The sequence below is a fragment of the Xyrauchen texanus genome, chromosome 11, assembly GCF_025860055.1.
Source record: "Xyrauchen texanus isolate HMW12.3.18 chromosome 11, RBS_HiC_50CHRs, whole genome shotgun sequence".
NCBI lineage: Eukaryota > Metazoa > Chordata > Actinopteri > Cypriniformes > Catostomidae > Xyrauchen > Xyrauchen texanus.
The window spans coordinates 22,249,101-22,272,002 of record NC_068286.1 but is presented as its reverse complement, the minus strand read 5'-3'; the positions used below and the strand labels follow the sequence as shown (position 1 = coordinate 22,272,002).

Genomic DNA, 22,902 nt, shown 5'->3' with positions numbered 1-22,902 from the left:
GATTTTCTTGATTATTCGGTCTAAATCATCAATTTTAAAAAAACAAATATATATATATATATATTTTTTATTTTTTTATTTTAGTTTTGTAATTAAATAAATTAATATGGTGGTGTGATGAAGACTCGGGATGGTTGGGATCCATATGCGTTTATTAGCGTTTATTAGCTTGAACAGGCAGAGGGTCAGGGCAGGCAGCGAGATAGGCAGAGATAAACTAGGCAGGCGGCAAACTACAAGGTCGGGGGAAAACAGACTAGGTAGGTACACTGAATAATCAAGACTAGAAGTAAACACGCTCAGAAATGTGGCCGGGGCTAACAAGATTTCACGAGGAAGGAATTCACAGGCACGGTTAAAATAGACAGAGGTAATGAGAAACAGCTGGGAACAATCAGGGCAGTTAGTACTCGGGCGAGTGCGATCTCCGGAGGCCAGGGAGAGAGACGCCCTCATCGGTGTTCGTAACAGGTGGCACAATTATATTTTGTCTACAAAACTAATTTAAACATTTAAGCTATTGCCTTCAGATCAAAAGGTTAAGATCATGAGAAACATTTCAGGCAAGTGACCCCAAACTGTTGTATCTTGTTTGTAAGACATAAGAGTAGTAATTTACTATACTATGTTAAGTTGCTATAAAACAATATATTAATATAATTACACATTTTTGCTGTAGTACAATGACAATATAAAAGCCAATGATATTTGAAAACCAATTTTCAAAAAAATAAGTCTTTATAATATCATGTTTACACTTTTCCTTACATAGGGGTTTCCTTACAAACAGATTATTACATTTAGGGGTCCTTAGCATCAAAAGGTTGGAAACCCCTGCTATAGAATACTTGAATCGGATTGGTCTATTCCAGCATTCTGTGGTCAAATATTTTTTGTATAATGACCACTAAAATGCATATTTTGCCCATTGTCCCAGGCAATCAATGTCCTACACTGTGCTAGTTTGAGGTCTCTCGTAGCACTCTGTGGTCTCTTTCAACTCGCATGATAAAATAACTGAAATTCCATTTATTTTCTTGGATTTACTTGTTAAATATTATTGCTGAAGTAATGCAAACTTCTAATTTCTACAGAAGTAGTAGAATCTTAACAGTAGAAGGACAAAGAAAATGTATGAATATTTTATAAATGGTAATAAAAGCAAAATGGCGTTTTTTTTTTTCCCACAGAAGGACCTTCTGATTGATGTTCCCAATGTGATGGACTCTTTGTTGATGCTGGTACCACGCTGGCGGATCCAGCTGCTGTCTGTGAGGAGCTGCGTCCTCTTCCTCATTTCCTCCAGGAAAGCCTGCAGGCGTTCCTGTTCTGCCTGTGACAGCTGCCCCTTCTTCTTACCACTCCCTGCAGTTAATGAAGGGAAATGTCCGAGAAAATTACTTTAAAGAAATGAGTGGTACCTGGTATAGTTCAACTCATTGAAACTCATACCAATAACCAAAACAAAAAGCAATCAGACCTTTTGCATCTTGTTTGTGAAGGCCTTCAAGAGTAGAGGTTGATTTTGACTTTGTCCTATACAAAATAAAGAAATCAATCAAATAAACAGTACTAAAAACGGCACTCAAAGTCACACATTTAAAGTGTAGTGTATAATTTATGCACCATAATTGGCAGCAAACAAGTTTTCCAAAAAAAAAATCCCACCACCAGCATTAAAGGAATAGTTCACCCAAAAACAAATTATTATTTACTCACTCTCATGTCATCCCAGATGTGTATGACTTTCTTCTGCAGAACATAAAGGAAGATTTTCAGAAAAATTATTTCAGTCCTGTAGGTCCATACAATACAAGTGAATGGGTGCCAAAATTTAAAAAAATAAAAGCACATAAAGGCATCAAAGTAATCAATTTGATTCCAATGTTTTAATCCATATCTTCAGAAGTGATATGATAGTTGTGTAAGAGAAGCAGATCAATATTTAAGTCCTTTTTGCTTGAAATTCTTCTCCCTGCCAAGTAGGGGGCGCTATGCATGAACAATGCGAATCACCAAAAACACACTTACTTCTATTCTGACTTGTGTGATTTTTGGAGCTTCAACATTCTGGCACCCATTCACTTGCATTGTATTGACCAAAATAGCAGAGAAATCCTTCTAAAAATCTTCATTTGTGTTCAGCAGATGAAATAAAGTCAAACATCTGGAATAGCATAAGGGTGAGTAAATGATGAGAGAATTTTCATTTTTGGGTGTACTGTTCCTGTAACAGCATAAAATAGCTGCAGCTTATTTTCCAACTCAAGTGTCTCAATTCTTACCACTGATTCTTTGTGGTTGAATAACACTCCATTTCTGCCTTCTGTGAATGGTGTCTAGCTTCCATTTGCACAGCAGTCTGTCTGTTTTGTGGTATCCCCACCTTCTCTATATGCTGATTGGGTGCCACTGAAGTGGGAGCAGTAGATTGGTTGAAGGGAGGTGGAATATAAGGTGTGACATTTCCATTGGACAGCACATCAGGGGTTTTCTGCTCCTAATTCTCGCAGAAGGAAAATAACAAAAAAGCATTGTTATTCTATTTACCATTTATAATGGCTGCTGAGAGTTAAAGCAATAGAACCACCATCTACAGTGATGGTACATCAAAGACAAGACAAAACACAGTCTAAAAGTATGACACTGTGTCTTAACCATGTGTGACAATTAATCTTCAAGTGATACATTTTTTTTGTCCCAAACGGATATGGTTGTGACAGGTGACAGTACATTTTGTCCGTCACTAAGTTTTCATATCGGCAACATCACACTTCTTAGTCTTGCCCAGAGTGAAATAATTATTGATCCAACATCCCATTATACATAGCAGTATACATCCAATATACTCTAATTGGTAGCGATTAAGCAGTGTGGACAGTCAAATTACACAATTAGGAACGTTCTGTATCATGCCTGGTGAAAACAGTATAAAATGTAATATGTTTTACATATGTACATATTCAGATGGTCTGTAAATAAAGACATAATGATGCTTGTTTGTTTGATTGTAAGGTCATGCCAGTGTAACCAGCCCACTTTTGACCACTGTTACTATCTGCGTTGCGTTATGTAATTGAGAGAAGACACAGGACAACTGGAACTGCTGCTGATTTGGAGAGTTTATTTTTCTTTTTGCTGCTGTTGTTTGAGGAACATATAGATGGTGCTGCATGGAATAAACAGAGTACAGCATGAAAATGTTGCTTCTGCGATTTTATCACCTCTCCTCAGCGCTCTCAAAGCAGACTCAGCAAACATCACAATGATAGTAATATTCAAATAAAAAATAAGATGGATGAAAACAAGTTACAAACAATATTTAGGCAAAATAAATTGTAACTAACATTCATCTAAACAGTTTATCCTCCAGTAGCTAGTTTGAATTCATCATGAATTAGAGACAAAATAAATTGATACAAAATTAATACTGTAAAAAATTAGAATTGGAAGATAGAACAAATATGAACCATACCTGCATGGAATAAACAGAGTACAGCATGAAAATGTTGAAATTTTATCACTTGCAAAGATCAAAGACCAATAAATTAATTGGCCAAAATTACCGCTTTTTTGGCAGCAATATCTGCTTGCTCATTTCCAGAGATGTTAACATTTTGAGCTACAAAGGTTGACAGTTTGATTAAATTTTTTTAAAATTGTTGGGTGATCGTTTTGATAGGTTCCGGTGCTTCAAGACATGATTTTGAATAGAAAGACAGAGGGAAGGCAGTAATCCCAGGTCTCTTAAATTCTGATCATCCTTCTGACCTCAGGACCCCTGTGCTCCGCTCCATAGACCTCCTGCTGAGCTCTTCTCCACTCCTCCTCCAACTTCTCCTGATCATGATCGTACTTCTCCTGAAACACACCATTGCAAACATATATACACAGAATCAAACTTATCTCTTTGGTCAATACCACCATGACATTTAAATAATTAAAATAAATGATGACTATTCAATTTCTTGCAAGTTCTTTGAAACAAAAAATAAATCTATTTATGACTATTTTAATGTCTTTTTTAATGTACCATGATCACAATTAATTACAGAAAACTGTGTAAATAATTTGTTAAATTCACATAAAAACTTAATTATGCCTCAACAATTTTTTTCACAAAAGGTACATCTTAAATAAAAACATGTCTTTGCAATGGATGAGTTAGACTGGATTGAGAAGGAAAAGCAACCAACAAGTGCCCAGCATCCAGCCATTGCCAAAAGTATTGGCAGTGAAATAAATATAGTGTTTCGCAAAGTTTTCTGCTTCAGTTGTTGTGGTGTTGATTCACATTGTTTATAGATTATTGTGCAGAGTGATCAGATGCATTTTAAATAATTGTAAAAAGCTTTCACTGCTTTATGGCCCTGGCACAAAATTACATAATTTCACTAATCATATCAGCAGCACCTGGGAAAGTGTGAACGAATACTAGTCAGGTGAAATCACTCTATCATTCTGATTGGATTATAAGAGCAGACTGATTGCTACAGTATAAAAGGATGAAAGAAGTGCTTCCAATCATTGTGTTCTAGTTCGCTATGTTTACCTCTAAAGAAAGACATGCAGCCATCATCGCTTTGCATCAAAATGGCCTCAAATGCAAGGAAATTGCTGCAAAGAATATTGCACCTGAAAGAACCATTTACCGGATCATCAAGAACTTGAAGGAGAGAGGTTCAACTGCAGTGAAGAAGGCTTCAGGACGTCCCAGAGTGTCCAGTAAGCGCCAGGACCGTCTCCTCCTGAGGAGTCAGCTATGGAATCGTGTCACCACCAGTGCAGAGCTTGTTCAATATTGACAGCAGGTTGATGTGAGTGCATCTGCACGCACAGTGATGCGAAGACTTTTGGACAATGGCCTGGGATCAAGCAGGCAGCAAAGAAGCCACTTCTCTCCAAGAAAAACATCAAGGACAGACTGAAATTCTGCAGGAAGTACAAGGATTGGACAGCAGAAGACTGGTGCATGAAGCCCCCTTCTGACTGTTTGGGACATCTGGAAAATCGATAGTTCGGAGAAGAAAAGGTGAACGCTACCATGAGTCCTGTGTCGTGCCAACAGTGAAGCATCCTGAGACCATCCATGTGTGGGGTTGCTTTTCATCCAAGGGAGTGGGTTCTCTCACAATTCTGCCCAAAAACACTGCCATGAATAAAGAACGGTATCAAAACGTCCTGAAAGAGCAACTTCTCCCAACGATCCAGGAGCAATTTGGTGATGATCCCATGAACTGATGGACGGGAACCTGCAGCTGTTACCAGAAAAAGAAAACTAAAATAATATAATATTAATGGATCCAAAACCATTGTTAAAGACTAATTACTTGTGAGTGTTGACTTAAATCGGAGATGTCAGACTCTGTGCCTCCTAGCAAACATAAGGGGTGCACAGAGATTATCAATTAGAATCATTTACACATAGTAGTGTTTCCCCAAGACTGTAACCTGTTTATCTGATCAAGATTTTCAGTGTTTTCTGACATACACACCTTCCCTGCACACATGTCATTAAAGTGTAACCAAACCCACCATGATCAAGTGAGCGCTCATCATATTCACACTCACATGCTTATATTTACATTTACATTTATGCATTTGGCAGACGCTTTTATCCAAAGCGACTTACAGTGCAGTTATTACAGGGACAAGCTGGTGTTTAGCTGGTCAGCTAGCTAGTCTCTCAGCCTGATCAGTTGAAAAGCGCCCCAAAATCCTCAATGCCACATTTCACCAAAAATGTTTTTCCAGGATTAGTTTTAGATTGACAAAACCCACCAAAGCCAATCAAGCTTCATCAGGGTTAAGTGACATCAATAGTGTAATATAATCAATTAAGTGATAATTAAAAAGGATTTAATATTAATTTAAATAATATGCTTAATATAATTGAATACGATTATAAATTAATATGCCATTTAATAATAAAACATGAGCAACTGGAAAATTAGCAGATGGCATGCATTAATGAGACTTATTTGTTTTTATGAGACTTATTTGTTCTTTCTTTCTAGCAACATGACACACAATAAAGATGTATTTGGTGTGCCAATGTGCTTTTATTGAACTTCAAGTGAAATATACCGTATCTATGTTCATGGCATCTGACAATCCATAAAAAAGCTGTTTGGTTGGGATTCACACTTTTCTGATGCATCTATACTGGGGAGTGATTAAATTTTTTCATATTTCAAAATCGATCGATCATTATTGATATGCATTGTCTTAATCCATTTTACTTGTAATTTGCCAGTGTGGGAACATGATTGGGAAAAACTTTAAAGTGTTAAGATAAAATGCAAGACTGCCGAAAATATATTTCTTGCAATTAAATAATGATCATATACAGCTGATTTTGTGGATATCTAAAATTGTTTATTTAAAATTTGTTTAAATTGGAGTGAGAGATACAGGAGGAGTGACTGTCACTTTGCTCACAGCTGATTGGTCAAGTATCTGCATGAGATCTCTGACCAAGAACATAACCTGCCCCGGAGCAGGTTATGGCAAGTTTACACTACATGATTTTAAGCCCGATTTTCGCTCGCCGACAGTTTTGTGGAGATCGCCGACAAAAGCCTGAAATCATAGGCAAATCGGAGCTCGCTTCCGTAAGCGACGATCGCAATGTACTATGAACTATCAAAGATGCAATTTGAGAGAAGCTCCGATGTGTCGGCAATATCTAGAATGTTAAATATTTGGACCAGTCTTTGATTCCAAATCGCACAATGTGAAATATGTTTTGACTGAATACAACTGCAGCATTGACCTACAGACAATGAGAGAACAAGAAATGGGGCATGGGAAGTTTCAGTTGAAGGAGTCCTGCAACATCAACTATCATGGCTGCGGTATCAAGAAAGTCTCATTGGACCAAAGAATTAGAGGAAAAATGTGTGGAACATCGGCAGGAGCATCAGTGCATATTTGATATTTCATCTGAACTGTACCACAACTGGGTGAAGAAAGAGAAGAGTTGGAGAGAAATTGCCAATTCTCTTGGACAGTGAGGTAAGCAAATACCCAGATAGCAATGAGTCGGCGGGCCGCTGGCGGTGCTCTGGAGGCAGTAGAATCGGCAGAATGGCGTTATCGCAAACAGGTTTGACGGCGCACCGCGGGCGGCAGCCGCTTTTTAAAAGCAGCAGCCGCCTTCCTACCGCCTTCGTTCCGCAGCCGGCCCGCTGGCCATCCGCCGTCGTTATATCGAAGGCAGCCCCAACCGTCAGTGAGCCAGTGCCTGCAACCTCGACCGTCTCAGAGCCAGCGCCTGTAGCCTCGACCGTCCCAGAGCCAGCGCCTGTAGCCGCGACCGTCCCAGAGCCAGCGCATCCCGAGCCTCCCAGGGCTCCGCCTCCCGATCCTTCCAGGGCTCCGCCACCCAAGGCTCCGCCTCCTGAGCCACACAGGGCTCCGCCTCCCAGGGCTCTGCCTCCCGAGCCTCCCAGGGCTCCGCCTCCTGAGCCTCCCAGGGCTCCGCCTCTCGAGCCTTCCACGGCTTCCATCCCAGAGCCTTCCAGGGCTCCGCCTCTCGAGCCTCCCTCAGCTCCGCCTTCAGAGCCTTCTACGCCACCTTCTCCCTTGGCTCCGCCTCCTGAGCCTCCTCGGCTCTGCCTTCCATGGCTCCGCCTCCTGAGCCTCCCTCGGCTCTGCCCCCAGAGCCTTCCATGGCTCCGCCTTCCACGGCTCCGCCTCCTGAGCCTTCCACGGCTCCTTCTCCTGAGCCTCCCAAGGCTCCGCTTCCTGAGCCTTCCACGGCTTCGCCTCCTACGGCTCCGTCTCCAGAGCCTTCTACGGTTGCGCCTCCTGAGCAACCCATGGCTCTGCCACCTGAGTCTTCCATGGCTCCGCCACCAGAAACTTCCATGGCTCTGCCTACCACGGTTCCGCCCTCGGAGTTCCCCATGGCTGTGGCCCTGAGGCCGACTCCCAGACCTCCTGAACCTGTCCTTGCCCTGTGGCCGCCTCCCAGGTCTCCTGAACCTGTCCTTGCCCTGTGGCCAGCTCCCAGGCCACCTGACCCAGTCCCCGTCTTGTGCTCCCTGTGGACTGCCTGTCTGCCCCTTGTGCCCTCGTGGACTGCCTGCCTGCCCTCTGTGCCTCCTTGGACTGCCTGTCTGCCCCTTGTGCCCCCTTGGACTGTCTGGTTGCCCCTTGTGCCCCCTTGGACTGTCTGGTTTCCCCGTGTGCTCTCCTTGGTCTGCCTGCCCCCCCCCCCCCCTCCCCCCTCATTCCTTGGACGATTTTGTTTTGTTTTTTGTGTATTTTTTGTTCTCTTTCAGGAGCGTCTGGAATCCGCTCCTCAGAGGGGGGGTTATGTTACGATCCCTGGTTGTCTGCCCCGTGTTTCCCGTGTCGCCGTCACCATGATTCCCGACCCTCATCACTGTGTCATTGCTCTCACCTGATTGTCGTTTGTTATCATCATGTCTCTGTGTATTTAAACCCCGCTGTTCCTCCATTCCCTTGTCGTTCGTTGTTTCTGAAGGTTCTGATGTTTTGATGTTCTGCCTATGTTCTGATGTTTGCTCTGTTGCCTGTCTTGCCATGTTCATCCTGCCGTGTTCATCCAGTCCGTGTACCTTCAATGTTTTCATGTTTTAGTTTCAGTTTTCCCCCTGTGGATATTTCATTTGTTCCAGTTTTGTTTGTTTTCACTTTGATTAATAATAAACCCGCATTTAGATCCTCACTCCTCGTCTGCCTCCGCCTGCTAACGTAACAGCCACAGTCTCCGCTGGCGAGTTTGAGCTTGTGCTGAGACACATAGTCTCAGGTCACCCTAAAAGTGTTGAATTGGCATTGGTCAAATTGATGGTCTTATGGATCTTGTACGGGAGGGAAGGGTGGCCAATGCCCCAGTCGGTCAGAACCCAAAACATACATCAGCAATTCAGAGATGCCAGGTTGCATGTTAAATGGCCTTGTTAATGGTTTAGTGGATTGTATTCAATTAATTAGATTTTCATTCCGTGAAATATAAATTGTAAAAACAAGGGAATTTAAGTTGCACTTAAGGGTGGATGACAAGTAAAATGTTATATTAAAATAGTCTTTAAAGAATTGCTGATACTGTAAAAAAAAACACTTTTTATGGAAGAGTAAGTCGCTTTGACTTATTCTAAAGAAAGAAAGTCAAGGAAATTAGATGGCCTGTCACCCATTTGAATAATAGATTATTTATTTGAACAGTCATAAATTGCAAACAAAGAGCGGAAGGTCAGTTCCAACTCTTTCCCATTTTCTCTCTAAATGTTAAAGGGATAGTTCACATAAAAACTAAAAATTCTATAATGATTTTACTTTAATTATTGAATTGATATCACTGGTGTGCATGTCTTTCTTCACTAGAATACATTTGAAGAAAAATATCTTAGCTCAGTAGTTCCTTAAAATGCTAATTTCTCTTTTGAAACTCCAAAAATCACAGACAGTCAGCATAAACATCATCAATACGAATCCAGCAGTTAAATTAATGTCTTCTAAAGTGATACCATCACTTTTGGTGCGAACAAAAGATAAATATTTAAATACTTCAACTTTAATCAAGCACTTCCAGTAAGCTTCAAGAGAGGCTTATTTGCATTGTCATTCACAGACGCAATCTCACATTCTCCACTCGGTTGAGACATCCAGTATAAGCACACAAACACAGTGAGTAAAGAAACAGATAAACACAGATCTAAACCAAAACCAATTAAACTTCTTTACAGCGTTCCTCATTCTCACTTGTGAACAGCTTCTGGCCTTGAAGCACTTGCTTCAGTTCTTGGGTGTTTCAAATGCCAATGCAATTATGTCACACGCAAGTACCGCTGCTGAGAGGAAGCATGATTTAGAGTTAAAAAAGTACTTAAATATTTATCTTTTTCACACCAAAAGTGATCGTGTCACATTAGAGGACATTCATTTAACAGCTGGTGTCGTATGGATGACATTTATGCTAACTTTCTTTAATTTTTTGAGCTTCAAAATGAGAAAATCGCCATTCCCTTGCATTTTAAGGACCTACTGAGCTCAGATATTTTTCTATTTTTCTTCAAATGTGTTCTGGGTGAAGAAAGACATGCACAGCTGGGATATCATGAGGATGAGTAAATAATGAGAACTTTCATTTTTGGGTGAACTATCCCTTTAAGTAATTAGACTCAAGCCATGGCATTTTGCATAACCATGGCAGAAATGATAATTTAAAATGTTTAATTGAAATTACTACCCATTCATTACTTTAAAAGGCATTACGCCCACACCTAAGTGGAATAATGGATGTATGGGTCATATATTTTTATATCTGTAAGCCTGTGATCTTTGCTTGAGAAGAGGTTAATGAAATGAAGGGGTACTCAAATATGATAATTATTCCCTCTGATGAAAGTGAAGCAAAGACTATTAGCACAGTAGAGAGAATCAGTGAACCTGCTGGCCTTTCGGATACATTTGAGACTGGACAGCGAGACTGACAGACAGACAGACAGACTTCCCACAGTGACAGAAAAGCAACTGATAAAGCATATGATTCTGGAATAGCAACAGTTTTCAGCTCATGTTTGTCTTCAGCGAGCAGATCTACAATCAGATGAAAGCTGAAGGCATCATGCCAGAAGATATACAGATGAAAGTACAAACACCAAACTGAACAACTGTTACCATCCCCTGTTATCTGCCCTGTGTTCTCTGTCTCACTAGTCACGTTTATGTCATGTTTCCTTGTTGTCTGCTCCGTGTTTTCCGTTTCACCCGTCACCGATCCCGTTCCATGTCACATTTTCCCTGTTGTCCGCCCTGAGTCTCACTGTCCGTGTGTGAAACTGCACTTCCCACAATTCCCGGATCACACTCCCAGCCCTGATCACTGTGTTATTGTCCGCACCTGTCTGTTATTTTGTCATTACCTTGTCTGTTTATTTAAACCCCGCTTTCTCCCCTTCCCGTTGTCGTTTGTTGACGTTCCATGTCACGCTCTTGTCTGATTTCACTCTCGCTGCTCGTGTTCCCTGTCAGTCTGTCCGCTCTCTCGTGGTTACCCTGTTCCCTGTCTGTTCCGTCCAAGGTTACCCTGTTGTTCTCCGCCCTCTGTATCCTCCAGTATTTGGTTTGCCTTTTCCCATTGTGGATTTTTTATTTGTTCCCGTGTTTGGTTTCTTTTGTTTTGTGTCAATAAAAGCCGCACTTGGATCCACACCCCAGTCTGCCTTCTCCTGTTTACACACATCATTACAACAACTTGGTTCTAAATTATTTCTCTGCCTTTCGATTCCACTGTGTATATATATGCAATGTTGTACTCTTAATTTTGAGTTGTTTAAGTGTGCCACAATTGACAGTACTGGGAGCCAAAAACCCAAAGCTTGATTAAAGAAGTACTTCAAGCATATTAATATTTGATTTGCATGGTGAAAGTCTTCAAGACAATCCTATGTTTGTAGTACACAAATATTTCAAATTACATTCTGTAAAAAAAACGAATCTTTTTTTAATTATGAAACATTTTCAACTTAGCTGTGGCTAAGGTTTGATTTTACAAAATTGTTGTCTGCCCACTCTCACCGTTCTGGCCATGGCATCCAATGTCCATCAGTAAAGAGCCCTTTTGTTGTGCTGTGTCCATACTGCCCATAAACTGCTCATAATTCATATTATCCACCCTGCAGTCCCCCAGTGCCACAATCTCATCACCCATCTGCAAACCACACAGTTCTGCTGGGCTTCCTGTGTGTTGGGGTGAAAGCCCAGCTAGACTGAAAGGTTTTGTAATAATTTGTAAAAGTTATGTTTACTTCTAGATCAATACGACACATTGAATGTAAATCTAGTTCTATCGGGAAGACACGCAGGCTTGAGTGAAGTTTGAGATGCCATTATTTGATAGATGTAAAACGGGAGGTGATGTCTCTCTCTTTGGCGTAGGCCCCGTCCGGCAGTCCGAGGGAGTTGTACCCGGAACATCATGTCCTGCCGGAGATAGGAGGCAGGGGCGAGGAGCCTACCCCCCTGCGGGATAGGGCTCAACTGGTGGTGGGGAAGTGGAGGTTGCAGTGTTAGCACACCGAAAAAGCAATGTGATAGATTGTGAGCGGACTTATAAAGCATTAGCTTATGTGCGATTGGCTAGGAGTTACTGTAGTATATTTTTATCAAGTTAATCAGGTGTAATCAATGAAAACATTGTTGATTTGTACCACAGTTATGTCTGACGGGCAAACATGCAGTACTGTGTGTGTAAAGGCCTGTGGACATGATGGAATGTGTGCTCAACATATGTGTGACAGTTGAAGGTATGTGCAAAAACAGGAATAGCATTACTTGGGGGGCTCTCATGACCGCTGGGAGAATTGATCTCTTCCAAAGGTGGTTCTGTTACTTCTTAATATGGTCAGACCAGAGTCAATGAAGAGGATGATAAATAATGCATGTTTAAAAAAGTGTAAGCCCCACCTCGTTAGAGGACTGTATATAATGAACCAAACCTAAAGATGCATTAGTTGTTACTGTGGTTTCACTGCAGGCAACTCGGCTTTATGGTATGATAATAAAGTCTATTCTTCTGAAATCAAAACCCCAAAGATGTTGAGTGATTTTTCACAAAATTGGCAGAAACTACTACATTACCCAGCTGATGATGTGATGATGTACATCTGCTGGCCTTCCCGCTAGAACTACGCTCCACTTCCATTTCTATCGGGAAGACACGCAGGCTTGAGTGAAGTTTGAGATGCCATTATTTGATAGATGTAAAATGGGAGGTGATGTCTCTCTCTTTGGCGTAGGCCCCTGCGGGACAGGGCTCAACTGGTGGTGGTGGGGAAGTGGAGGTTGCAGTGTTAGCACACCGAAATGTGATAGATTGTGAGCGGACTTATAAAGCATTGGCTTACGTGCGATTGGCTAAGCGTTACCCAGCTGATGATGTGATGATGTACAACTGCTGGCCTTCCCGCTAGAACTACGCTCCACTTCCATTTCCAGTTGGTTTACATTCATTTGGATGTGAAACAACCTGATGAAGTGTAAACTAAAGCACTTCAAGTCTCTTAATGAAAGAGGCATTACTGTTGCCCTCTGCCCATGGTTAATGGCATATTTAAGCTTGAGTATATTAGAAGCGTTAATTTTTATGCAACCAACATCCTGAAAAAGAGCACTACATGGCCGGGCAAACTACTGGCCATCCCAGAAGAGTGGATGCGGTCTAAGCAGCACAGGAATTACTATGAATTCCCATGGTTTTGAAATTAAATGTTCTTTATCCTATGTGCTATTCTAATCTAGAACTTTCATGAGCCACATCCACACTAATACATTTTCAGTTGAAAATTTATTTTTCCATTGAAAATTTCTTGAGATCTTTCACCAAGTCTTAATTTTGTTAGAGGAAAACACTGTTCCTGTGTGGATTAGACCTAGCAAAAGCAATGCGTTTTCAAACGTATTAGTGTGGACCTGGCCTACAACTTTTTAGAATAGATCAGAATTATGAGTATAGGTAAGTGTATCAATAATCAGGCTCTTCATGTAGAGTTCATGAAATTCTAGGGAAGGAGATCAACCTGAGCCTTTCGATAACTCCACATGACAAAAAGGATCTGTGGATTCAGAACTAAGCAGTCTTTATCTCTTCTATACAATGATCTACATGAAAGCTGATATAATGGAGATGCGCTTTTTGTTTTGTTTACATACACATATACCTGCCCTGGCCAGTCTTGGTAAAAACACTATTCACAGATGAACCCAACAGCTTATCTACCTTCATAGTATGATAATTTAGTAAGGACTAGACTGCCTATAGTACTTGTTCCAATTAGGGCTGGGCAATAGGACGATATAGTCAGATATTGATGGTATCTTGCAAATATGCCAATGCTGATTTGCAACACTCATTGACAGACAATGATCGACAATATCGGGAAATGGCAAAACCATGGATCTGGGAAGTCGGCAAATATATTAAACAGTGGCCCTGGGTGTGAAACTAGCTCCCTGTCATGATTCCCTGGTTGTCTGCCCCGTGTTTTCCATGTCACCGTCACCATGGTTCCCGGTCCTCAACACTCTGCCACGATTCCCTGGTTGTCTGCCCCGTGTTTTCCATGTCACCGTCACCATGGTCACCATGGTCCTCAACACTCTTGTCATTGTTCGCACCTGAATGTCGTTTGTAATCATCCTGTGTCTGTGTATATAAACCCTGTTTGTTCTCCACTCCTTGTCGTTCGTTGAAGGTTTATGTTCCCACTGTTTTGATGTTTCTGGAAGCCCCGATGCTCTGTCTCCTGTTTCAGCCATGTTCACCCTGCCATGTTTTCCCAGTTCGTGTGCCCTTGAATGTGTTCATGTTTTTAGTTTCTGTTTACCCATGGTGGTAGTTCCCTTTGTTCCTGTCTGTTTATTTTCACTTTTGCTCAGTAAAACCACGTTTAGATCACACTTCTTGTCTGCCCTCGTCTGCATGCCTAACACTCCCGCTCCCCATCAAATGCAATGAGGCTAATCCCATTCACGAGCTCCTCCTCCAAATGCACGCATTTCATGCACAGGTAATTTTTCTCATCTACCCGCAACAGGCGTAAGACATCTCAGAGTGACACATGACAAGAAATGTTGTTAGACACAAAGACGCGCTTGAAGAACAGACAGTTGAAAAGCCGCAAATGCCTGTGTTTGATTTGCTCTTTGTTCAGAGGCGTGCTGCGCAAGCTGAAACAAGTCTCGCGTCAGGTGGAACACGTGCATGTGAAGAGTCTTCACTTTTTTTAGTTTAATTTGTCTGAAAACTGTTTGCATGAATAATGTTGTCTATGAGAATGCTGCAAATGATCATCTCAGGAGGTAATTTTCATGGTGCTTACACATTAAACAATTGAACAATTGAACTCTACAGGTTCAGTAACACACACACACACACACACACACACACACACACACACACTTTGTATTAAAAGACAAAAGTGATTCAATCATAAAAATAATACAAGACACGTTCACCGTGAACCTAAAATTCAGTTCATTTTATTTAGGCAGCATTAACTGTATAAACAAAACACAATACAAACATAAATTCAATAAGAACACAGATTTGGCAGCATTATTTTGGGAATACAAAGTTTCGTTTAAAGTGCAATTTGAATTTAGAAATGTCTTAAGTTTTGTGTTTCAATAAATTAATTAAATTTTTAAAGCAAAGTCAATAAGCAAAAATATTCATCGACCCTCGGCATGGGAGTTGATGATATAATCGGATATTGTTATATTTATTACGGTGACTATCAATCAAATATTTTTTACATATCGCCCAGCCCTAGTTCCAAGTCTTCTAATGCAACAGAGAAACACACTCAGTTTCCAAAGCATACATAGCTCTCATATTTATTTATTTTTATCTAAAGAGACTACAAATAACACTTTGTGAACAACACCTTAGTGTGATGCACAATAAACATCCAAAGTATTCAACAAAGTATGCAAAACATGTAATTCAATACACATTAACAAAGAAGCTGATATGAACACATTTTAAAACGCAGCATATAGAATAAAATTAATTTTAAAAAATCAATTACAATAACAATAAAATACCTCCATAATGGCACCAAATTTCTCTAAACAAAGATACTATCTATATGGTAGAAAATTAAAATCATGTCTAACATGACTGATACACAGTCCCAAATGCCTCTAAATGGCATCTAGTTATCAACTGCCTGTAATCTAATAAATCAGATTGCTCCAATCCATACTAAAATAGGAGTCTCACCTGCTTGGACAGATTTGACACATGCACCAGTTTCCCAGTGAGCATATAATCCAAAGTCTCTCCCACTATTTGACTTCTGATTCAAGCAGACTCTCAGTTCACTCTGACCCAACTGATAGAGAGAGACAGAGACAGAATGTAACACCCGAGGATCCCATGACACCTGTTTCCTCATGAAATCCGAGGGTTGATGCTCCAGTCAGTACCACACAAACGTTCCACTATAACTACATAAATATAATCACCAAACCAAAAGGCCATGGCTCTCAACAGTACATTTTTGAACAAACAATTTTACAAAGAATCACAATATTTCTCTTCACAACACTGAATCGATATTCTAATGCCAAAAATCTAGTTACATTTTAATAAAAATACTACAACCATTGTAATCTATTATCTCAAGTTTTTCTTTTCATGACAATGGCCTATAGGTTACTCTACGCTACTATGGCTCTAAAATTAAGTGGGAAGTTCAGCACTTGTTGCACAAAACAACAAAATAAGTGAGAAAACAAGTTAGCAAAATATTGCAATACATCACAGTTTTGAACTTCAATACACTAAACTAGTGCTGCAATGACTCTATCGAAACAATGCGAAACAATGACAACTATCGAAACAATGACAACTATCGTTAATAAAAAATAATAAAACAATTTAATTTTTGATTTGTTGGATATTTGCAGCCTTGCACAGGGAAGCTCTGTCAATAAGATTAATTTGCATTAGTCAAAAATGTGTTTGCATGATCAAATTCATTTGAAAATTAAGATAATCGTTAGTCGCAGTACAACACTAAAAGCATTAAACCAGTTTTAAACATAAAAAGGAAACAAAGTCCACTAGCAGAACAAAGCTGTCTTTTTGTGACCCAGACGTCAATATATTGGATAATATTGGCAGATGCTTGCTCATTCTCACACCTGCTTGATGGACTCTAATAATAATTGATACATGTTGAACTGTTATCATTCACTGAATGTGACATTTTGAACTAAAAGTCATCCGATATATTGGTTTAACCGATTAATCAGTGACGATAGTTGCTTTTTGGAACTATCGATTATCTGCAGAAGTCACCAGCAATGTTTTTTTTTGGTTTCTTTTATTCCTTGATTTAGCTCCGTAGCCGGTGCTAAAGGGTTCTATAATTAGACACACCTTGGTTTTACAGTACAACAGCGGCCTAGCTATCAAGAGGGGAAATAAAAACAATAGCCAACACTACGTGGAGTTTTTGTGTCATGTGACTATGCCATGCAAAAAGCTGGACATTTAAAGTTTATTTAAAACATTGTCAGAAAGCAAAAGTATATACAGTATGCAGTACACTATCATTACATATAGTCATGATACAATAAATCAAACATCTACAACATAAATGTAATAGTATAGGTAGTTTGATCATTCATTTGTTCATAACTATTTGCCATAACTGAATGTTTGCCAACAAGGTGGAGAGGATGCTAATATTAGCGGTCCTAATGGTTAGAACAAGGTTACAAAGTCAAGGATGGAAACTGATTAACTTTCAACTTAATTCACCATTTTGAAAGATTTTTTTTTTTTTTTAATGAAATGTATGATTCGCAAAAATCAGATGAGTTTTTATTTGGGATTGTTGAGGGGGGTCCAATTTGAGATACGTTATCATAATTTAATGTTAATGTTGATTTTGACTGACTGTGTTCCAAGAGAAAAGGATAAGTCTTTATACAACACTGTATTGCCGAAGTACCATACAATTATGTCGATCGCTGATGATCTACTAATAATTAATAACGATCTACTATTGAAGAACGGTGATCAATGTTTATTGAATTACTGCTCATATAGTATTTATTAGTCTATATGGCAATGTCTAATTTCTATTGTTTATATTGTAATACATCATTGGTGATAGTAGGAGTTCATATTTTGTTTCCCTTATGTGTGATTGTGTGGGCTGGGATCATGGACATTTCAGTGTATTTCTGGTTTGTTCACAGTTAAAAGCAAAATATGACCAAGTCTTATTTATTTATGGTTATTGTAACTTTGGTCGCACAATAAACTAAATCTGGGATTAGAGTTAGGCTAACATAGCCCCAAGATATTTTAAAACATTCAATATATCGATTTTAAAAACTATTGGCCGATTAAATCGTTATCTGCCTTTTCCTCCAGCTTAGTTATAGGTATCTGCGAAATCCAATATTGGTCAACCTCTATTTTGGGCATCTTGAACATCCCATACCCACCTAGAACACTTTCAAACTCAGACAGCAAATTGATTGCCTGTTTGGATGAGAGAGCCAGGCAGCTTTTTCTGAGACAACAGGAGATGATTGTTTAAGAGAGGCAGCCACGGTCAATTTAGAGACGAAAGACTGAATGGGAGGTGCTGATGATCTTCCATCTCTTCTCTCCTCCCCATCCTCCTCTTTCTTAGTGTGAATAGGATGAGTGTTTGAACGAGAGTGACCCGTGTCTGTGGAGGATGCGTGCTTTCCTTGACCACTGAGGAAAAAGGGTATCAGGGATTGGTCTTTCTGCCCACTGATCAGACTTGTCTGTGAGTCATCCATCTGTGGAAACCCAAGGCAAAACCAGATAAATAGAGTGAAAACTTCTACAACCACTTCAGCACGGACAGTGCAGAGACACCTCTGTTGAATATCAGAACTCAATTAACAGATGGTTTATGTTTTATGATTTATTATCATTACTAAAAGAAATCCAAGCTTTAGGACAGAGACCCATTTAAGAGTATTTCAGAATTGCAATAAAACACTTCCCACATGCCCCGGTTCGTTCAATGACCATGTGATGCAGATTACAATACACACAAAAGTGGAAAGCACTTTCCAGATCTGATAAGATGACTATACTCACCTTCTGGAAGTAGGAGCACACAGGTGTGTCATGTTTACAAGATTGATAGAATAAGTGCTGGCTTTGCCAAAGTTTGGTGAGTCAGGTTTGTGCCATCAAATCTTTGAAAGATATCCAGAGTTTGAGGCATGAAAGAGCAAATTAAGAAAGTAGATATCAACAAGCAGAATTGTACATTTTACTTTGTTTTTTTAATTATGTCTACAAAATAGTCTGCACTTTATACTTGTGGATAGCAGAAATTCTGATCACAGTTCTGTTTTACTTGGAAATTTGTCACATTACAGAAGGACATAATGGCAAAGTGTGTGTGTGTGTGTGTGTGTGTGTGTGTGTGTGCAGTTCAGAAGCTTGTCGTGGAAAAGCACGCACAGACACACAAAACAGTCATTGCTTGAATTTCACAAGGAACCTGGAGAACAGAGCAGTAGTTGTGGTTTGGTCCATTATTTATAAGCAACCCTCAAGAAGATCAGGTGACAAGGAGTAACACTAAACTTCACACACGGAACACTGCACAAACTACTGTGCCACTCTTTCTCATCCCCCTCTCATTCCGCAGAGAGACAGAGTGAGAGACATTAATAACTTCAGGGGAGACACAAGACTCCTTAGTTGAGTTGATAAAGAGTAAGAGCCATTGAGAGTACCACTGCATAGTTCAAGTGAACCTCTATACAAGTTCAAAGATAAAAAAAAACTTTATGGAAACACCAAAACAATGGTACTGTCCTGTGTTGATGTATGTCCTACGTGTCCTTGCAGGTGGTTGTAGATGTAGGGACATTCTTATTCTAGAGAGTACTTTACTGAACAAACATCTCTGTAGTGCAAGATGAGTCATCAATATTGTTGGTCTGTTTATCCCAGAAGAGAAAGACTGTCAACTTCAAATGCATATATCTGCTAAGTCAGTGTTGTCACTGATTTAGGAGAACACACTAGCATATAGATGGCTTGAAAGCTAATATGCAATATAAACTTTTGTGTAGGTGGGCCAAGAGATGTTATCAATCTGTAAACGTTTTATTTATTTTATTTAATATTTAGGTTTTTAATGTTTAGCTAATTGTTTCCAGGGACGTATCTACTTTAAAAATATTAAAAGATCAAATCAACAATATTTGTGTTTGAATACGTTGGCATTTTTAATTTTTTTTTTTTAATATATACCTAAACAGAATGAACATTTTAACCATAGAATGGACAATTTTATTTCCTAGCACAATTTGCTGCTGTGTCTTTGTACAAGAAAAGAATGACAGAAATGTCTCCGCTGGCTTACTGTCAATAAAATAACTTTTTTTATCTGATTGTGTCATTGCGTCTCAACTCTCATTAAAGTGGGGGAGAGATGTTGCTGTTGTGATAGCATGCAAGAGAGAAAAAACTTAAAGGAATCAGGTTCTGAGGTAGAGAAAACTTTTTCAGAGCTATCTACACCTGCGACTGAATCTATGCAACAAAACTTTATAGCACTAAATTCATGCATATTATATTTGAAAATAGAATAATTTTATTTTAGTCGAACAGAAAAAAAAAATAAAATGCTGGAAGTTTTAATAGCATATTAGAGATTTTAGAGAAGTTTTATGCTATTATTTATGCAATCACAAGCTGCTTTTTATGCAACGAACCGAAGTTATAACATATAAAATGCATAATCAATTCATTCATATATATGTAATTAATATCTTATAAATTTTTTTTTTGGAATTTTCTCCCCAATTTGGAATGCCCAATTCCCACAATTTAGCAGGTCCTCATGGTGGCGTGGTTACACATCTCAATACGGGTGGCAGAGGACAAGTCTCCACTTCTGAGACAGTCAATCCACGCATCTCATCACTTGGCTCGCTGTGCATGACACCGTGGAGACTCACAGCATGTGGAGGCTCATGTTACCCTCAACAAATTACTACACATCCAACTGAGAGCGAGAACCCCTAAATCACGACCATGAGGACGTTACCACATGTGACTCTCTTCCCTAGAAACTGGGCCAATTTGGTTGCTTAGGAGACCTGATTTGAACTTGTGACTCCATGGGTGGATTAGCATTATATCATTACAACCATTAAGTCGATAGAGTTTAGAGTCTTAGGCATTTTGAGAGCATTTTAACATCCAAAGTTATTTAATTCAGCATGTTATGTCAACTCGATTTGGTTTTAATGAACAGGTTAGAAGTTATTTCAATGTATAGGCTAATTAATACAATTCACAGCAATCAATTCACATTTCAACATTGGTTACAAATATGTTATTAGACAGGGAAAATAAAGATGTTGGAGCCGCTGCACTATACGGGATGCCTGCAAACTAAATGCGCATCTCATAGCCGCAACGGTTGTAAATAGCTCTGTTAAATTAAATGCGAATAGTTTTGTTTTTTGAGCTGCTGTTGTTTTGAAAGGTTTGATGTTGAAATTATCCAGCCCAACAGCCTCTGTTGTTAGTGGAAAAGGGGCATAGGGCAATGATTGTGTGGGCCTGAATGGCATTGGGTGGCACCAGTCCATCCAGTCCCACCAGTGGCTACGCCCGTGCATTGACTAAATGCCATTAAACTCCAATTTAGATTTCATGGGGCATTTAAAAAAATAGTTCACACCAGAATTATTCTCTCATTATTTAGGCTACTCACCTTTAAGCAGTTTCAAACTCTTGTGACTTTCTTCTGCGGAACACTAACAGATATTTTGATGGTGAGATGAGATGTTTTTGTCCATACAATATAAGTGGGGTCCAACACTTTCAAGATCAGAAAGGACAAAAGGCAGCATAACGGTAATCCATACAACTCGAGAGGTTTAATGCATGTCTTCTGAAGCGATGTGAATGGTTTGGGTTCAGAAACAGACCAAAATGTAACTTCTTTTTCACTATAAATCTTGACTCTTCCTCACTCTTGATGCATCAAGCTTAATATCATGATGGCACCAAGGAGACTGTAAATGTTAAGATTTATGGTAAAAAAAAAAAAATTAATCTGCAGAAGAAAGTCATATGGGTTAGAGATAGCATTATGGTGAGTAAATGATGAGAGAATTAGTATCTTTGGGGGAACTACTCGAAGTATAATGTAAGAGAAAACTACAATATATAAAACAAAGGCACAAAGCAGCAGATCAAAGAGAGAGTGTAGTTGAATCTGCATTTTAAATCATACCATGTGAAATAGCCACAAACAGCAATTCACATGGGTCAGAAAATGTCTCGGGTTACATGTGTAACCCTTGTTCCCTGAAAAAAGCAGAACGAGATGCTGCGCTGCTAAGCGCTACGGGGAACAACCCTAATTGTGACCGAGCTGAAATAGTGTGTGTAACACGTCAATGAACATTGACCGGAATTTATAGCCTCGGCTGATGTAATCATTAGATGTACCTGCGGCCAGGCTATAAATGGATACGTCACCAGGTGTCGTCAGATACTTCTTTTTGAAGAGCAGTCCTGGGACGTCCCAGTGCGGCAAAGCAGCGCAGCATCTCGTTCCGCTTTTTTCAGGGAACAAGGGTTACACCTGTAACCCGAGACGTTCCCTTTACAAAAAGATTCACTATGATGCTGCGCTGCTAAGCGCTACGGGGAACGCAATACCCACGCCGCCGCACTTGGGGCTGTCCGGACCCCTACGGTTGTGCAGTGTACTCACAAAAACGCGAGAGGTCTCAGACATGAGCTTGAGATGTCGACTCAAGGGCATAAGAGTAGCATAAACATCTAAACCATTAAAATTTGATGAATGTGTGCGGAGAGGACCAGCCTGCCGCATCACAAACTTGTTAAGGCATGGGCTGAGATGTTGACTCAAGGGCATAAGAGCCCGGAATAGCAAAGCATCTAACCCATAAAGTTCGATGAATGTGTGCAAAGAGAACCCTATCGCAACACAAACTTGTCATAAAAACTGATGAATGTGAGCGGAGAGGACCAGCCTGCCGCATCACAAACTTGTTCAGGCATGAGCTGAGATGTCGATTCAAGGGCATAAGAGCCCGGAGTAGCAAAGCATCTAACCCATAAAGTTCGATGAATGTGTGCGAAGAGAACCCTATCGCAACAAAAACTTGTCATAAAAACTGATGAATGTGAGTGGAGAGGACCAGCCTGCCGCATCACAAACTTGTTTAGGCATGGGCTGAGATGTCGACTCAAGGACATAAGTGTCCGGAGTAGCAAAGCATCTAACCCATAAAGTTTGAAGAATGTGTGCGAAGAGAACCCTATCGCAACACAAACTTGTCATAAAAACTGATGAA

The 22,902-nt window shown here is 39.9% G+C and overlaps 1 protein-coding gene across 1 annotated transcript in view; it reads right to left on the bottom strand.

Annotated features, from left to right (window-relative positions):
• Positions 1–22,902, bottom strand: part of lmo7b (LIM domain 7b) — a 73,432-nt gene that overhangs the window by 15,721 nt on the left and 34,809 nt on the right. The window contains 9 exon segments of the mRNA XM_052137107.1: positions 1,246–1,365; positions 1,481–1,536; positions 2,286–2,500; positions 3,772–3,861; positions 8,700–8,871; positions 11,556–11,715; positions 15,761–15,874; positions 17,681–17,708; positions 18,082–18,330. Of these exon segments, the coding sequence (XP_051993067.1) occupies positions 1,246–1,365; positions 1,481–1,536; positions 2,286–2,500; positions 3,772–3,861; positions 8,700–8,871; positions 11,556–11,715; positions 15,761–15,874; positions 17,681–17,708; positions 18,082–18,330 (1,204 nt within the window).